Source organism: Apteryx mantelli, chromosome 2 (assembly GCF_036417845.1).
Source record: "Apteryx mantelli isolate bAptMan1 chromosome 2, bAptMan1.hap1, whole genome shotgun sequence".
NCBI classification, from domain to species: Eukaryota; Metazoa; Chordata; class Aves; order Apterygiformes; family Apterygidae; genus Apteryx; species Apteryx mantelli.
The window spans coordinates 3,368,415-3,385,351 of NC_089979.1; the positions used below are offsets into that span (position 1 = coordinate 3,368,415).

The 16,937-nt window shown below is 43.5% G+C and overlaps 1 protein-coding gene across 4 annotated transcripts in view; it reads left to right on the forward strand.

Annotated features, from left to right (window-relative positions):
* TSNARE1 (t-SNARE domain containing 1) overlaps positions 1–16,937 on the forward strand; it is a 427,700-nt gene that overhangs the window by 154,433 nt on the left and 256,330 nt on the right. For all 4 annotated transcript variants that reach the window (XM_067292261.1, XM_067292263.1, XM_067292262.1 and 1 more), the window contains exons 5-7: positions 10,179–10,269; positions 14,435–14,509; positions 16,048–16,104. In XM_067292261.1, coding sequence (XP_067148362.1) covers positions 10,179–10,269; positions 14,435–14,509; positions 16,048–16,104 — 223 coding nt within the window. The remainder of the gene's footprint in view (positions 1–10,178; positions 10,270–14,434; positions 14,510–16,047; positions 16,105–16,937) is intronic.

Sequence of the window (16,937 nt, forward strand, 5' to 3'; positions counted from 1 at the left end):
TGGTTTGGGACAGCTAGGTGATTTAATGTCAGTGAAAGAATAGACACTGGATGGTAATGAGTCCCATCAGGGGTGGCATCAAAGTGACCAGGAATCCAGTATCCCAGAGGCATTCAGTTCCCTGAAGCCAAGGGACCTGCTGAATGTAGCATTACCACCCGATAGCCAGCCCAGGATTAAAGGCATGAGGACAGGAGGCATATCTAAGAGTCTTTCATTTCCCCATAGGAGAATCTGCTTTCTAATCTAATGGCTTATCCTCACCCTCTAATTTTAATAGTTTTATTTAGGCAACTTTGGGATTATTAATTCAGATCCCTCAAAAGCAGGTCAAGACTTTGGAGTTGGCATGTGCCTCTCAGTACTACCACGATGCACACCACGGGGTAGATTTGAGTTAGCTGATGAGCAACATCTTCCACCCAAGTTCTTCTGTCACTGAAGTTCTTCAGATTTTTATTGTACTAAAGATGTCAGCTTTCAGCTGAACAAACTACTTTGTCCATTTGGGAAAGAGAGGAAAAGAATATATATTTAGAATCTCTCCCCTTAGATTCTTGAATTTCAGTCTGACACTATTTTCCTGTAAGATCCCTTTGTCTTAAATAAGGTCGGTCAGTCAGATGTTACAGTAACACCTCTGCCGTGGTGCCTTGGGCCTTTCGTGGGTAATACTGCTGTTTTTGTTTCAGTAATTTGTCAGCTGGATGCATGTACACAGCTTTATGGCAGCTGTTGGATAAACCTAGCATGCTTACCATTTTTGTATGAAAGTCTATTTTTAAGCATTTAGACTGCAAGGAAACATATTTGGGCTGATTTGCCTGCTATTATGGTGCAGTCAGTGTGGCTTTCTCTGTTTTCATTTCTTTTCGTGTCCCTATCTGCACAAGTGCAATTTGATTTTCACAATGTGGATGTAAAAAATATAATTTCTTAGCTTAGCAACATTTAGAATAACTTGTGTTGAAGCACGGCGCCAGAGAAACAGGACCTAGACTATATTATTCTGTGCATAAGCTTCAATAAAGAGAGAAGAGGAATATTATTGATCTTTCATCAGGTAATTTTCTTCTTTCAAGTACCGGCATTGGCCTCTTAACAGCAATTCTTGAGCTGAATCCTTTTTTTCCCCTAGAGAACAAATTTACTCTCAGCAGCAGAGGTTCCTGATAACTGGTCTTACAGTTTTACATGTGAATGGGTTGGGACAATTGAATACTTCCATTGTCCCTCACTGTAAACAGAGAGTTGCTGTATCTGAGTTCATTATATGCTTGTTTCATTGCCTCCTGCCAGTGGAAAAAAGATAGTGTTGCCTTACCTGAAACAAGCTTGAGAGCCTGTCGATTTATAATGAACTTCCTCAGACCTTTTATTCTGTTTGTTTGTCATTTTATTATATATTTGTGCCCAATTCTTATTAGGGAAGCATCTCTTAGAAATTTAATTTTTTGGACCGCTGGCAGTGCATTTTAATTGTCGCTCTCCCCATGGAAATACATGTCCTTTTGGCCACAGCCTTGGACGTTTTGTCATGGACCATGGATGGTGATTTGCACAATTCCTCTAATAGCAATGCCTTTTGGGTGCTAGGGCAAAATTTATTGCCCCGCAAAATAGGGTCTTCATTCACATGGCTGCTCTTGCGGGTGTTTTATTGGCCAATAAAGTGCCTTGTGTTTTTGTAATCTAACTGCTAGGCTGCTTTATGATCTGCTGTAAGCTAGACGGTGGTGGGGAAGAGCAACTTGCCGTACATTGGGTATTGTGCATTATTGTCATCCGATGATCTGAAGCATCTTTAAGTGGATGAAATGTGGGGCTGATCGTGAGAGAAGCCTCACCGGCAGCATTTCCTTTAAGATTTCGTCTCTTTTTTGGAAACTTTATCATTCCTAAAAAGAGGCAGAGACAACTTCCCGCCTACTGAATTTAAGTGTTGCTAGAAAGGCAAGGCAAGTCAGAGTGAAACATAAGTTGAATGCAGAGGACAGTGAAGGAGATAGGAGGAAAAGTGTTTAGAGATCAAGAACTCAATATTTTGAGTGTACTGCACTCTGCACAGGGTAAATATATTAATTTTACTTTCACTTCACAGCTTGCCCTTACGCTCAGAAAGTTGCGGAGATGTCAGACTTAAAGAGGCATATGAAGTATATGGGATAGAGCCATAGGTGGTAGGTAGGCTGCTGTGATCCATTTCTCTTCTCAGCACAATTCCCTTTAGTCATCTCAGTTCTTTTTGAAAACAAAATACAATATAAAAACAAAAACACAAAAATCTTGCTCTCAAGTAAACATATTTTAAAGTGGTTTTCTCCCATATATTACTTTAACTTTGTTTCCTTTTCTCCCCTGTCTTGCTCAGAATCAGACAAATCAGATTTTGGCCCATGTGCTTCAAGGGAATGCGTTCAGAAAGCACCAGCATTGTTGTCAGCTTCAACATTTATGCTTCACTTTGTGCTTTAAAATGTCTCTTTTTCCTGACTGGCTTTCCTATCCGCATCCCACTGTGCTCTGAAAGCACTTCTAGGGCAGGGAAAGGAGGAGGTAGAGGGAGAAAACAGGACGAACTTGTGCAGCAATTAACGCCTCTTGGTTCATTCTTGCCAGGAAGTTAATGGAGCTGGTCACAAAGGTAAAACATATCCAACATCAGCAGAAATCCCAGTAGCTGGAGCAGAGGTTCCCACCCCATAGTACGTGCAGCAGCCGAATGTCCTGCTCGGCAGCACTGGGAGCATCTGCCTTGGAAAGGAGCTGCAAGGTGAGCACCTTGGGCAGTAACTTTTTGCTGTCCAAAGCAACAGCAGTTTGCAGCTCCTGGGTCTGGTCCTAGCGTCATTTGACCAGTGAGTCTAGGACCTTCATGTCTGCCTCAGGACATGGGAGTAGGCGTAAAGAGGAAACATAGGGTGAATTTTAGGTGGCCGAAGGAGTGGTTTGAGCATCCCACATGGGGGAAGGTGTGATCCAAGGACTGCACTGAGAAGGCATGGTGTCCTGGTTCAGGCAGCAGGGTCGTGAAAGGTGGAGGGCGTGAGTGATCGGAGGTTCCGGTTTTGCTCTGGGAGTGCACGGAGATGTAGTGGGGCACAGGATCAAGTCCTGGCTCAGGAGATAGGACTGGGTTCATGTTTGGGGAATATGTGGACCTACAGTAGGGCATGGGACTCTGGGGAGATGGGTATAAAGTAATAAACCGTTAGTGTGATGTTGGCTTTTATTTTAGGGAATTAGAGAACACAGGAATGGTGCTTGGCTTGGGTGAAGTGGGTGATGTCATTGGGGGCGTGGAGAAGGCAGGCACAAGAAATTGAGTTCCTCCTATGAAGGGTGCATAGGAGAGAGGGTTGGGGTCTTGGACCAGGAAGGTGAGATGTGCAGCAGCTGGGCAGGGGTGATATGGTCTGCTTTGGGGACATAAGCATGTTTGAGCGCATAAAGGTACCATATCATAGTTTTGGTGGACAGAAGGGTGTGCGAGTGTGCTGCATGGTTCATGCAAGGATGCCTTTCCATTTAAGAAGATATGGGTTAACTGCATGTGGGTCCTGCAGGTGGTCTTGGCACGTGAAGTAGACAAGTCTAGGAAGGCTAGATGTATTGAAATCACAGGTGACTAACCCCAAAATCTTCATATGCCAGATTTCTCCGTGGAAAGAGAAAGGGATGTCAAAGTGTCAGATTTTGGGATCCTTACACATCTGCCTCGGAAGCCAAAAGCTACCACCGCTGCCTCTGCTGTTTCTCCTGTCTCTGCCAGCGATGGTACTCAAGCAAATTAAATAGATGAGGAGTTCCCTAAATGTTTGGTTACTTTGCATGATGCTTCATTGTTAGTGGATTTTGCATCTGTTTCAACATCTGTTGTAAATGGCATGCCATTTGCGTTGTCCAGACATCTTAACTAATTGAGATTTACAGTGGAACATTTATTAGCTGCGGCATGAAGGTTTATGAAGGGTTTCTTTAAAACCTAAACTAAATAGATGGACTTCTATCAAATCTGACATCCCACGGGTCCCACTGGCTATTGGTGCTGTTTTTCTGAAACAGTATTTTGTCTTCACAAGGAAGGAAGAACAACTGCAGTCCACTCTTATGAGCTTTATGGTAACCCTTGCTACATTTGTCATCTGGGACAGGGGGGTCAGTGTAACTTAATCAGATACGTTGCCTTTGCAGACGTGATTCCTTCTGAAATGCATAGGACTCATTTCTTACCACGGCTGAACGTTGAGCTTTTGTGTTTGCTCACTGCTGCAATACTTTTGGGATGTCTTCCTGTTGATGCTTAAAGCTGAGCTTCTCGGAGATGGTAAATCATCTCTTTTTGCGCTTTGAACTCAAAAGAACTGCTTGGTTATGGTCCTTCTTTTTCGATTTCTTGCTAGTCAGAGGGTAGACATTATTCACAAGTTTATAAGACAGCCTGAATGTTACACGTTCGCAATTTCAGTAGTGCAATCGCTGTTAATACCTTCCTGTTCTCCCTTAAATCCTGACTGAGGAATTGGGTTTAGGCACACTGCTTCAGTTAAGTGTACACTTAGGAGCTCTTGTTGCTTAACACCTCTAACTAGAAATACTCAAATAATAATAGCAAGCTGACAAATGTCTCAAGCTGTTTGCCTCTGATTTCTTGCTCACTTCACAAAATAACAAAACACACCTCACAGGTGTTTGAGCGAAATGGATTCATCTTTCAATTAAAATTGCTGGATTTTAAGCAAAGTTGGCTTTTTTTTTTTATGAAACATGACTCTTCTTGGGTGAAAATGCCTCTGTTTTAGAAATATGTGTGATTTATTCACTTTTGCATGTTTGCTGTGAATGTTCTTGCCACGGGAAAGTTTGGCGGCAAGAAAACACATGAAACAGCAAAAACCTCTATCGAAAAAATAGGCTAAAATCAGAGAGATCTACATCTCCGGTCGCCAAAGTTTTTATGCTCTGACGTACAAAGCACCTGCTCTTTTATTAATGGTGGTTTCAGTGTAGTTCCTCAAGGAGAGCTGAAGCAATCGATCTCCCATTCGCATCAGTAAAGTGCCCTTCAGCTCTGCTTTTTGCAGCGCCGTACCGAGTATTAAACCCACATTAAAGGCTAAGACCAAGAGAGCAACCGCAGGGAAGTTAAGAGGCCAAATTAGTCTGCGGCGCGAGACTGCAATTATCTGCAGTCCTTTTGTCCCTGCCGTTCCTTCAGGTATGTGTGCGCGTAGGACGCTTCCTTCCACACGTGTACACCCCTGTTCACTCAAGGGTCTGTCCAGATTTCTTCTTCGGTGGAGATCATTCATAGCAACGCACACGCCAGCCTTCTGGTAAAGACCCAGATGTAGGTGTTGGTGCATGGATGGGATTTGGGCATGTGCTCACCCGTTGCGGGATGTGCATGAAAAGCGCTGTGGAGCGAAGCCCGGCATCAACACGGCTATGACAAAACTGAGCTTAGCCCGTGGCTATGGTGGGACACAGGGACATGGATACTGAGGTTGCCATTAAAGTACAATATATAGGATGCTGTGCTGCAATGCTTGCATGCTTTCCAGCATATAGAAAAGATGGCTTGGAGACCTCTCTCAGCGGCTGTGTTGGGACATGGATTGTGCTTGGCCATGGCTCAGAGGTGGGGAGAAGCTCCAGGAGGCTTTCCATGACCTTGGCTCTTGCAAAAAAGGGCTTTGGTGGTGAGCGGGCAGCCCGTGGGGCCGGGCCTCGCCGTGCTGAGACCTGACGCAGTTGCTGCAGGCAAGGTGGGGGGCGGCCGGAGACATGGGAGTTGGGGATGCCACCGGTGACTCAGCTTGCAGATTGCTACAGGACCGCTGGGAAAACTTGATCCCGATCTGGCATCGCTCGGATACAGGCGGTAGCTCTGTTTTGCTGGCAGCGGAGGACCACTCTGCCGTTCCCCGAAAGGCTGGAGAACTGCTGACTGGCTCCTCTCCTTTCTGGTGCTAGTCTGAAATTCAGGAGCAAAGGTCTACAGGAGCATGTGTTACAGGAAGGCGTTGCGTTCGAGCAGCTACACCAGTCCGCTTTTTGCATCTGCAGGAAATTCTCGGGCTTCTGAATAGCGTTTCCGGTGTTTCGCGTCTGTGGCTTTGAGCCTGCGATCTGCAGGAGGGGAGGAATGAGAGGAAGTTTGTGTAGGGTGGAGTCCACACATGCACTGTTTCTAAAAAGATTGAGGTGTTAAAAACATTAGAAAGCGTCCAGGCCTCTGCATATGTCGGGGAAGGGGGAGGGTTTCTAACACTCTTGTATAGTATATATATATATATTTTTTTCTGTGTTCCTGGAATATTTGTGGGACTAAGAAGCTGCCCTGTTCCCTCCTGTCCCTCTCTGCAAGTCAACTGGCTCCCTTTAGAGTCCTAAATGCAGCAGCCCTAAATTTCTGATGGGTGTAATCCTTCGGAAAACTGCGGAAAGACAGCTCCGATCCGTGCTGCGGCAAAGAGTAAGAGGGAATCACTGGAAGAAATGCGTGGCACGAATTATATGTATTTATATAACTGTTGGACATCGCTTTGCTGTTTTCTACTCATTAATGCAGAAATGCCAAAAACGCAACAGAATTTGGAAGTGTAAGCAAAAGAATCGGAATAGTCGTGGTTTGCGGATATTTGTCTTAGGGCACTACGAGGGTTATCGGGGCAACGCTGAAAGTCCAGGTCCTCAGACTGGAAAGGGGGGGGACTTGCTTGCTTCTTGCGGAAGCGTTACGCGGGAGAATTGACTGCTTCGACTTGGGGACAAAATCAGTTGCAAGAAGAGTGAAAAAGAAATAATCAGTTTATCAGCACCTATAGAGAGAGAAAGGAAAAAAAAAAAAAGACTATCTTGATCAGTAGGCACCAGGGTTCGTCAAAATTAAATTACGGCGAATTAAATTAATTTCTCTCTTTGATAAGCTAAGAGGCTTAGTGGATGATGAGAGGGAGGGAGGTGTAATATAGCCCAGTTCCAGCAAGTCGTTTCTGAAGGATCCGAAGGGCTCTTTTATTGGGAAACAAAGCGAAACTTCTGTCAAATTGAAACGTGCTTGGAAAAAATACGGGTGGAAGAAGGAAAAGTGAGTTGAGAGGTAACTAATGGCGGTGAAGTTGGTAAGCGGGTTCCCACAGGATCCTGTTTTGGGTACTGGCTGGTCAAATCTGTCCGTGATGCAGAGTTGAGACGGGGTCCAACATACTGTCCTGGAGCTAATTTAATTGCAAACCACAATTTCTGGCAGCAGATCAATGAATAACTAGTTGCTTACAGAGATGGGACAAATTCTGTCGGGGAGCAGCTTTGATTAGAATAAGCGTACTCTCCATTTTAATGACGGTTGTTTCTTATTTTTTCATTACTTATTTTTAAGAGGCGATGTTTAAAAAAAAAAAAAAGAAAAAAAGTGCCTGACGGAAATTAAAAATACCACGGGAATTTTTGCTAGGGTTTGCAATGTTATTTATATTGCCCTGGTTGCATTTCAGTGATGAAATTGCACATTTTGAGGGCTGCTGTCTGGCTAGAACTCGTATATTTTCATCCAGAATCGCTGAACGGTGCAGCTGTACACCTAAAGCTTCGTCTCTAGAGATGACAGCACCAGTGCCAGGTGGATTTAAAAAAAATAAAATACTGACCCTTCTCTTCCCGCACAGCCACATTCCAGCCCCTGAGCTCCCTAAAGACAAATAACGCCGCATCTCCTAATACGTCCATGTGACAGGCAAATTGGAAATCTATGATACTTTTATTGCAGAATATTGTGCGGCTTGGTCCGTTTTTTTCCTGACTTTTATTCTGCTGGATAATTTACACCTATGCAAAGGAGTTTGCTGGCAGGGCGGATTTACGGCGCTCACGTTGCGCTGTTGCAAACGCTGCCTCAACACGCAGAATCGGGTCCGAAAGAAGAAAGGCACGAAAAAGTTGCGTCAATTTGGAGGCGGAACAAGCAGATTTACCCTTCCTTCTTCGGGTGGCTTTAACAATATAGTAAAGGTAGTTTAAGGCTTGGTAAAACAACCTTTTCTCCTCGCTCATCCCTCTGCTCTGTTTACACCTGCAATAAATGCTTGGAGACCGCAGCTTGGAGACACCTAAGAAAGGGGAGACTGAGCCTCAGCCGCTAAAAATGCCCATCACTAGTCCATGGCTGCCCTGATGCCCTTGCATAAAATTGAATATACGGACATATATACTTTACCGAGGCCTATCACAGACTTCGGTGCTTCGCCAAAAGCAGCTCTAAGAGGATGGCCAAAATCTTGGGGTGTGAATAATTTCCTTATGCGTGCTTGATGCTCCCCTTCCATCCTTATACCTCCAACAACTACGGGATATGTCTAAACGCAGATACCCAGCCTATTTCTGCTTGACCCAGAGATCATGCGGCTCAGCGCTCTGCTTCATCTAATATCATTTTCGCCTCTTTTCGTAAAAGGAGACTGCAGCGAGTGTTAAGCAGCTGCTGTGTAAAGAATAAGTGCAGCGTTTAAGGTGGCGTGAGCCACCTGCCTTAATTATAGCCAAACCTACTTGACCACCCGGTTCTTAAATGCGTGAAAACTGCTCCATTGCTCTTCCACCGGGTTCAAATGGGATACTAAACCTAATAAAGTTTAAGCTCGTGCAGTAAAGGCGTTCTTGATGGAAAAACTTCTTATTGCTCTTATATCAGGGCTGAGGTGAAAGTGAAATGAGCCTTATCCTATGTCGTAAAGGGAAATGCCTTCCGCCTGTTGCAACCAGCGCCCAAGCCGCTTTAGGATTATTCTGAACGACAGCAGGCGCGGCGAGGCGGAGAGGAGTTTTCCTCTCTGTTGGTCTTCGCTGGTTATTTGGAGTCCGGTTTTTACTTGTTTTCTTTTTTTTGTTTTTTTTTCGACTTGGTCATTCATCAGGAGTCTCGAAGCACCAAACAGTAATTAAGCTACTACACCCGAGCCCTGCCGAGAAGGGAAACGGCAGTCGCCGCGTCCGCCTCTTTGCTGTGCTCATTCTAAAGCCGGGTGAATAAATTACAGATAGGATCGTTCAAAGAGCGAAGCCCTGCGCAGCTGCTTGCTGGGGATTTGGGGCTCGGCGGATAAAGAAAACAGCAACCGCAGAAAACTCTTCGGCAGCGATAGGGCATTTCTCGTGTTATTTAGCGCGTTGTCTTTGCAATCTTTGTATATACAGAAACGCACGGCAAGAGATGTTATTCTCCCTATGCCCTTTTCATTTTTTTTTTTTCTTAGTGTGCTTATCTTTGGAGTAGCACTGTAGCCAGGTTCAGTCTTTTACAACATTTATATTTTAGGTACGTTGCATCTCTATAGGTTTTTTGACTTATTACTGTGTGGAAGGCTTTTCTCAGCATCACATTTTATTCATCAGAGACACCCCTTTAGTTAACTTCCACACTTTCACGGGGAGAGAGAATATAGAGAAAGTAATAATAATGACAACAACAACAACAACGGTGGCATATCTTATTACCATACATATTAAAAGAAATTGCTGCAGCAAGTGAAGTTTCAAGGCCTCTATTTTTAATGAAGATCTTAATAGCAATTAATGTAAATTAAATGTAATCACTGTCTGATTTCTGAGCGTATCTTGAGGCTGAAGAATACGAAGTTAATTGTGCTGACAGCATAGTGGAAAGTGCCAAAATCAAGCACCAGAGCGTTGGTTAAAGCACGTTCCCCTGCTTGGGGACTTGCCTGGGCTGATAAACGTCTTTGGAGAGGGTTTATGTCTCTCCCACTACTTTGAGTGGTCCTGAACAAAGATGCCGGCAACCAGGACTTGCAAGAAATAATGGTAGTGGAATTAGACGTGTAAAAGAAAGGTAAAACCATGAATGGACGGGTGACTGGTTTGGCTACCTACCCCCCCTATTTTTGCCTTGTCTACCACCGCTGATTTTGCAGGTCCACAGCCATCGCTTTGTGCTGAGCACAGGAGGGACGTTTCAGGCGGCTCCTCACTAACGTTTGCTGCAGCCTTCTGGCTGCCGTTGCCACCGAAAGCCCCTTCCTAGCCCAAGCCCTACCGTCGCTGAACGTGGTGCGAGTCCTGTTGTCTCAACTGCTCTGAGGTTTGGAAAAGTTCTTTAAAAGTGCCTTGTTGTGCAATTAATTTCCATCGCAATTCCCCTCCTCTCTCCTTTTCTGCAGGCACGCGACCCAGCAAGAGACTAATAAAACCATCACCACCAGCACCAAAGCCATCAAGCAGCTGTCTGAAGTCGTCAGAGGCTCCTCCAGGGTATGTGTCGTTCAGGATGCTGTTGGGCAAAAGTGCTGGGTCCTACGGAGGGAGGAATAATGGGAAAAAGAAGTGGGAAATAGGGGCTTTAAGGCTGTTGAGCTCTGTGTCTTTTTATAGCTTGCTTTCCTGCTATGCCATGGAAAACCCAGCTCGTATTTGTAACTCACCACTGGAAAAAACAGCTGCAGGAACCAGTTCTTCTCCCTGAACTGGATCTTCTGGAACTAGAAGTCAACACCTCAGTAACAAAACCTTGACTAGCTCACACTGTACCTACTCAGGGGTCTCATGCAGCTTGGGGGAAAGTACTAAAGAAGTCTTCTGGTTATACATGAATTTGGTGTCGGTTAAAGACTCAATTGCACAGTGGGTGCACTGGATGCAGAGCAGTTAGGAAATGTGTTTAAGTGTCTATAAAGGGCAAAGTATTAGAATGTGTTTGGACATGGCATTCGTTCAGTGCCATACGCCGGCTGCAAGGCGGCAGTGGGGACAGATACTTATGGGGTGCGGCCAGAGCAGAGCAGGACTTTGAATTACCATTTACTTCATGACTATCCTATTTCTTGAAATGAAGCCCGGAACGACTGCTCTCCATGAGCAGGCATCAATTTTAACACTTTCGTCTTTGTTAATGTGATAGTTTGATTTGTGATGGACCGCAAGGACTACTTTTTTCCTTTTTCTTTTTCGCCTAATCCAAGTAGTAACGAGAGGGAACCACGAAGACTTGAAAACTCTTGTGTGAGTTTTGATGGCTGTAAGGTATAGAGGTGGTAGAATTAGATCAGAGCATGATGAAGCAGAAGTTGTCTTTGTGAAGATACGGAGATCTGGCTTTTTGTGCTTATTTCCTCGATGCTTTTTGTGACATAAATTGGGTCTAAAGGAGAATCAGGCAAGGTCGTGTTAAAACCAATTATAGCGCCGCACACGCATGTCATTATTAGCCCTCGAAGCCCATGTGGTGTCTGGTGGGAACTGTCAGCAGAATCGCTTTTACTGTCATGGGGAGAAAAAATGAAAAGTTAAAGAGAATATATTTAAGAGCTGAAGGAAATAGGGGCACAAACAATTATGGTAATATGAGGTATAAACTTGTAGCTCTCTATTGGCATCACATGATAACTTTTTCTGCTCCCTGGTCAATTAATTTAATCGATTTTTTTTTTTTAACTTTTCTAACACTGTGCAGCTTAAATAATTAAACCTACAAATTTTGATATAAAGCCTGTCACCCTTCTCCCTTATATAGAATAAATGGTTCTGGTGGGTATCGGCTGCTGGGCCTGTTGGTCCCTCTTGGGGATCTGGGTAACATTCCAAACTTTCCTCCCATAAAATTTCTCGCAGCATGAAAAGCCTTCCATTAATTTAGAGCTTTATAGTCGGCCCTTTCCGATCCGTTATTCTGCGTACTGCTCTGCATGCACATGCAGAAAAAAAGTGTTTCTTTTCTTGTTTTCCAGCAGTAATGCACAGCCAGCAAGGTTGAATGTGGGAGTTTCTCTGACTTCCCTTGAAGCTTCAGGTGCTGCTAGAAATATTGGAGCCAGGATGTCCAACTGGGCAAAGTGATAGTATTTCAGGATAAAGATACCGATATAAGTGGACCAACGTGGCACAAGGCAGGAGGCTGATGTAAAATAACACGTAGTTATATTAGGACTTCCTTTCAAACTAACCTCAAAGGGCTTAGAGAGACCCATCTGGATCCGTTTTTTATAGGATGGATGTCGGACCATTAGATCAGCTCTCCAAGGAAGCTGTCTTGTCTTATTCCGCATGAGTAACAAATATAAAGTTATAGACCTTTATCTGTAGAACAGGAATAATGATACTTGCCGTATTCTAAAATGGTTTTAAATCTTTGGATGAAGAACTGTAAGAGTAGGATATTCTTCTATATTTAAATACTACCATTATAAATCGGAGAGGTGTATCCCATCTTTTATAAATATACATTTTTTATTCTTAAGCAGCTGAAACAGCTGAAATTGCTTTAAAATTACTTAACCTTCTGGAGTAGTTGCTTTAGCATAGATTCACTGCATTTTGCTTGCTTCCTTGATTTTTAGAGTAATGCCCACTTCCTCTCAGCTCATTCCCCCCTGCAGACATAGACATCATCTGAGCTCCTATACGCTTGAAGTCTGAGATCCAGGAGGTGGGAGCTCCAAGAGAATTTCTTCCTAGATGCTGGCCTGACATACTTCACAGTTTGGGTTTGGTCCCTTCATCTAAAAGCAGTGATTTTGTGGCATGCTGGGTAGTTTTGTACAGGCTCGACTGGAGTGCTTTTTCTGAGAACACACTGGTTTAAAATGTCCATTTAGTTGTAACACGTAAGAACTGATTCTGCTCCCACTGAAACCCCTGACAAAAATCCCGTTGATTGGAATAAGACAGGGACTGGGAAAGAGGTGGGAACCAGATTCCGATCCAAGCCGTTAGTGGAAATAATGCAATAAAAAATGGTTTTGGCATAAAGCAGTGACATAGTCAGGCTATTACAAAGCTGGGATCCTTAAGTGATCGGGGTGGATCTCACTTTTGCTCAGCACTGCCTTTCCGTTGCAACATTTTGTTGGTTTGAGTTATAATACCTGGCAGTGTCCTGTTCAGAAGCAGAGATGAAATGTGTCCAGATGTCTCGTGTCGATTTAGGGATGAAACACTCCTTACCCCAAATAATTGCCATCAGAAGGGTGACCTATCCAAATGCACTTACTAAAGAACTTTTGAATAGCTTTGCTACGAGCAGAAAAACTCCCCTGGAGATAGATGTGAAACTGCTGAACTTTCATTGGATCCTCTGTCTCCTAGTTTAACGGCTGGAGGATCCAGCCACACATCGTATTCTAGCTCTCAGTCGCTTTCTGGTTTGGACTTGCCCATACGGAAACATCAGATCCCTGCTGCATTAGTCTGTTGGGCCAGACTGACGATGTATCAGTTACCAAAGGTCTCAAAGCTTCTCGACGTATATTTAATAGCAGTGCCTGGCATCGCTAATGCAGTCAAAAAGGAGGATGACCGGTTTGGCCCTCTTTGCTCAAGAAAAGTTAGAAATAGAATCAAGTTTATTGCTATAGGGAAAGTATAATAATAATACTTCTGCCTTTATTAGTCTCTATTAGTTATTGCATGCATTGGTGGGGCTACTGCTGCACTAATTATCCTTTACTTGCTATAAAGATGATAAGCATTTTCTCTCTGTAAGGGAACATGTACTGGAAAGAACTCAACCTTCCGAATGGGGAGGTTGTCACAAGAGCGTGGGGCTCTGCAGGGCCTGCAGGCTTGGGGGATATTTTTAGTGTATCCTCATTAAATATGGCTTGGATTGAACATAGATCAGTATCTTGCTGGAACCAGCTCCGTAGAGGAAGGCTTGCTATTTCGGGTACATGCTTTGGAAAACATACAGATCAGTTGGGTTCTGATAAGAACTGTTGCAACCCCTGTGCTGGTGAGAATGAATATTTTTGTGGGTGATGTAGCGGGCTTCAACTTCTTGAGTTCAGTAAACCGCCCGTTACCATCAAATGAGATGATGAGCTCCATCACGTGGTATCGTCTAAATAAAGGACTTTCGATAGGAAGGTCTTCTAGGGTTATCATACCCTGCTTTAAATGCTGGCAGTCCAAGCCTGGTGTTTATTAAGTAGAAGCAGGATGCCACGCTATAACAATTTTGTTCTTTTGATGACTGTAAGGTCTTTATTTGCTTGTGTTTCACAAACCTTTAGGAACCAGTATTAGTGAGAGCCCCTTCATTCAGTGAGCAGGACAGCAAAATATCCCACTGTATATCCCTTCCAAGGAAAGTGTCCAGCTTAGGTAGTAAACCACACTGTAGTCATGACTTGAATGTTACACTGAATACCTGGGATGGTATTTTTGGAATTCTTTTTGCCTGAAAGTGCAAAGCATCTTGTGCTGTCTTGCCAAATAAAACCTGGTGGCATCCTGGTAGTCCCAGTGAAAATGATTTTTTTTTTCTTCTTTTTTTTTTATTTTTTAAATACCAGTTGTGCCCACCTTGTTTATTTGGTGTGTCCCACCAGCACGGTTACCTCCAGTCACAGGCAAACAGAATCTACTACTTGATTTGTCCCTACAGACCTGCTAACACGGCCTTATTGCCTTTCCAATACAGCAAGAGCGACTTCAGCTGGACAGGTTGAAGAACCAGCTGTCCGACGCCATCCAGCGATACGGGGCTGTGCAGAAGGTGAGGAGCTCGCCCGCTTGCATGCTTTAGCGTGTCGATTTGCGAACATGTTGAGTGGGAGCAAATGAAGTTCCCAGGAGTGTGGACCATCTCCACAGAGCTTCCCACATGGAGTCCTTCCCTCTTTTCTTATATTATCAGTCAAGCAGTGTATAATTACACTGGAATATGCACACACACGCAACTGCAGAATAATTCAGCAGCAGGAGGGGGGGGAAAAAAGTGCATTTGCTGGCTGTGGGTCTGGCGGATATTCGGAGGTACCTGTGGCGTGGCCATGACATCAGTTTGGTGTGTCTCCACTTTCTGGAGAGACGGGGGAGCGGTTGCACAGTTTCCCCCTCCACTGTGTTTTCTGTTTGCAGGAAATGGGCAGCCAACACTGCTGTTAAACTTAAACGTTTAACCCACCTTATGGCTCTGCTATGGTATATGGCCTTGCCATAAGGTTTCCAGACTCATCTCATGGGTTGAAACTGTCACCGAGGACAAGCTGTTTAATAAAACAAACAAAACCTCAACTCCAGCTCTTTCTTTTTCTTCTTCACCTACTTCATCCTGGGGAGACCCAACTGATGAGCAGATCTGCTTTCCTTTTAAACACTATAGGAATGATTTAAATTTGCCAATGATGTCAAACTGCTTCTCTCTCGTGCAGCGTTGCCTGCATGCATCAGGTTTGTTTGAACATGCATCAGGATTAATCTAATCCTGTGCAAATACAACCTGGGCAGACTCTGCTTGCTTTCTTACACTGCTCCAGTGAGTCTGACGCATGTGTGCAACCTATGGGAAGAATACACTGGGATTATACAGGTGTAATGAAATTTGGCTGGCGACATTCACCTTAGAGTTTATCAATCAGCACCGTTCTGTTCTGTTTGGTTTCCCAACACTCACTGGCTATGGTTTAAAAAAAAAAAAGGTTGAATTACACTTCAACAGCATGTATATTATATAATAGCATTGCGCTATCTGTAGAGTCATCTCTTATTTTTAATTCTTTGCTACCCTGTTCCAAAGCCCAAGTGTGGGGGCTTAAATGAAATGACTTTTTTCCCGTTAAATGAGAATTTGGAAGGCTCCAGGTAAAGTGCTCCACCCACACGTACACACACCTTTTTTAAGCCCCTGTACACTCCATCGGAACTGTACGTGTTTTATGGGGGTTTTTTTGTTTTTTTTTTTTAAACCGTCATCAGTACAGAAGTGCCAAAATTAGCCACTGCATTTTGTGAATGCCCGGTTGCGTCAGGAAACCAATCTGAGTGGTAAATTGCTACTTATCCACGTCCTAGCTGTCATTTCTTAAATGCATGTTTCAGTCTCGATAACCTTGTCATTTGGGAAGCTCTGAAGAGTTTTAATCCCTGCAAGACCAAACTTTTCAAAGCGGTTATACTGCTTTTCTTCCGAATAATAGAGCTTTTTAAACGTTCTTTTCTTTAAAAAGCAGAAGAAATAACTCCATATGACTTTTTCCCTAAATATTTGGACTCTGTTTTCTCAGCCATTTTCCTTCTTTTATCTTATGGCAGAAAATAGCGGAGAAATCCAAATCTTTGCTTCCTACTGGGCAGAGGAGTAGCAAACAGGTAAGTTCCTGCGCGTCTGTGTATAACAGAGTAAGTACATTGCTAAAAAAAGGGCTATCATCAAACCTCACTAATAATGTTGAAGAATGTGTTGCCGGTGGGGTGGTTTTTGTTTTTCAAATAATAATGCATGACGCTTTTGGCGGCGGAAGATACAGAACCCAGGGAAAAAGGCCTGTTTGGTTATTCTCTTCGTTTTCCGTTCCCACGGGACTGCTCTTCATGGTGTGCGTTTCCTTGTGTTTTGTCTACTCGGGAATGTACTAAAGAACAGTCTCCGCGTCCCCTCCTGGGGAGCCGCGCTCGTAGCCTAAGAGAAATCGCGCTCGAAGTGCAATTTCTTAAAAGGAAGTAAGAGAGCTTTTTATCAAATCTGTCTTCTGTGTTAAGAGGGATCATTTGTTCTACATCCTTCATCTACATTTACACGGCAGTTAGGAGTTATATACATAAGCAAAAAGAGTTGTTATTTTTCTCTTTTTACCCATTTTAGGAACTTTGTTAATAAATACTAGATGCAATCTGGGTTTATACATTATATGCACATATATATATTTATATATAGACGGGTATGTGATGCATGTGTGTGTATATGTATATTTATAAAACATAGTTAAATGAGTATGTGTCTGTGTACATATATAACATGATTAAGAGCATAAGGGGGTGTATCCATGTAGAGTATACACATATATATGTGTATACACACGTATAAAATATGCACATATATGTATATCAGTGTGTGTATTTATCTGAAATCTCCACAGATTTTAATGAGAGATTTGATGCCAAGAGACCAATTAGCTGTAGTATGAGTCCACCAAAGATTAGGT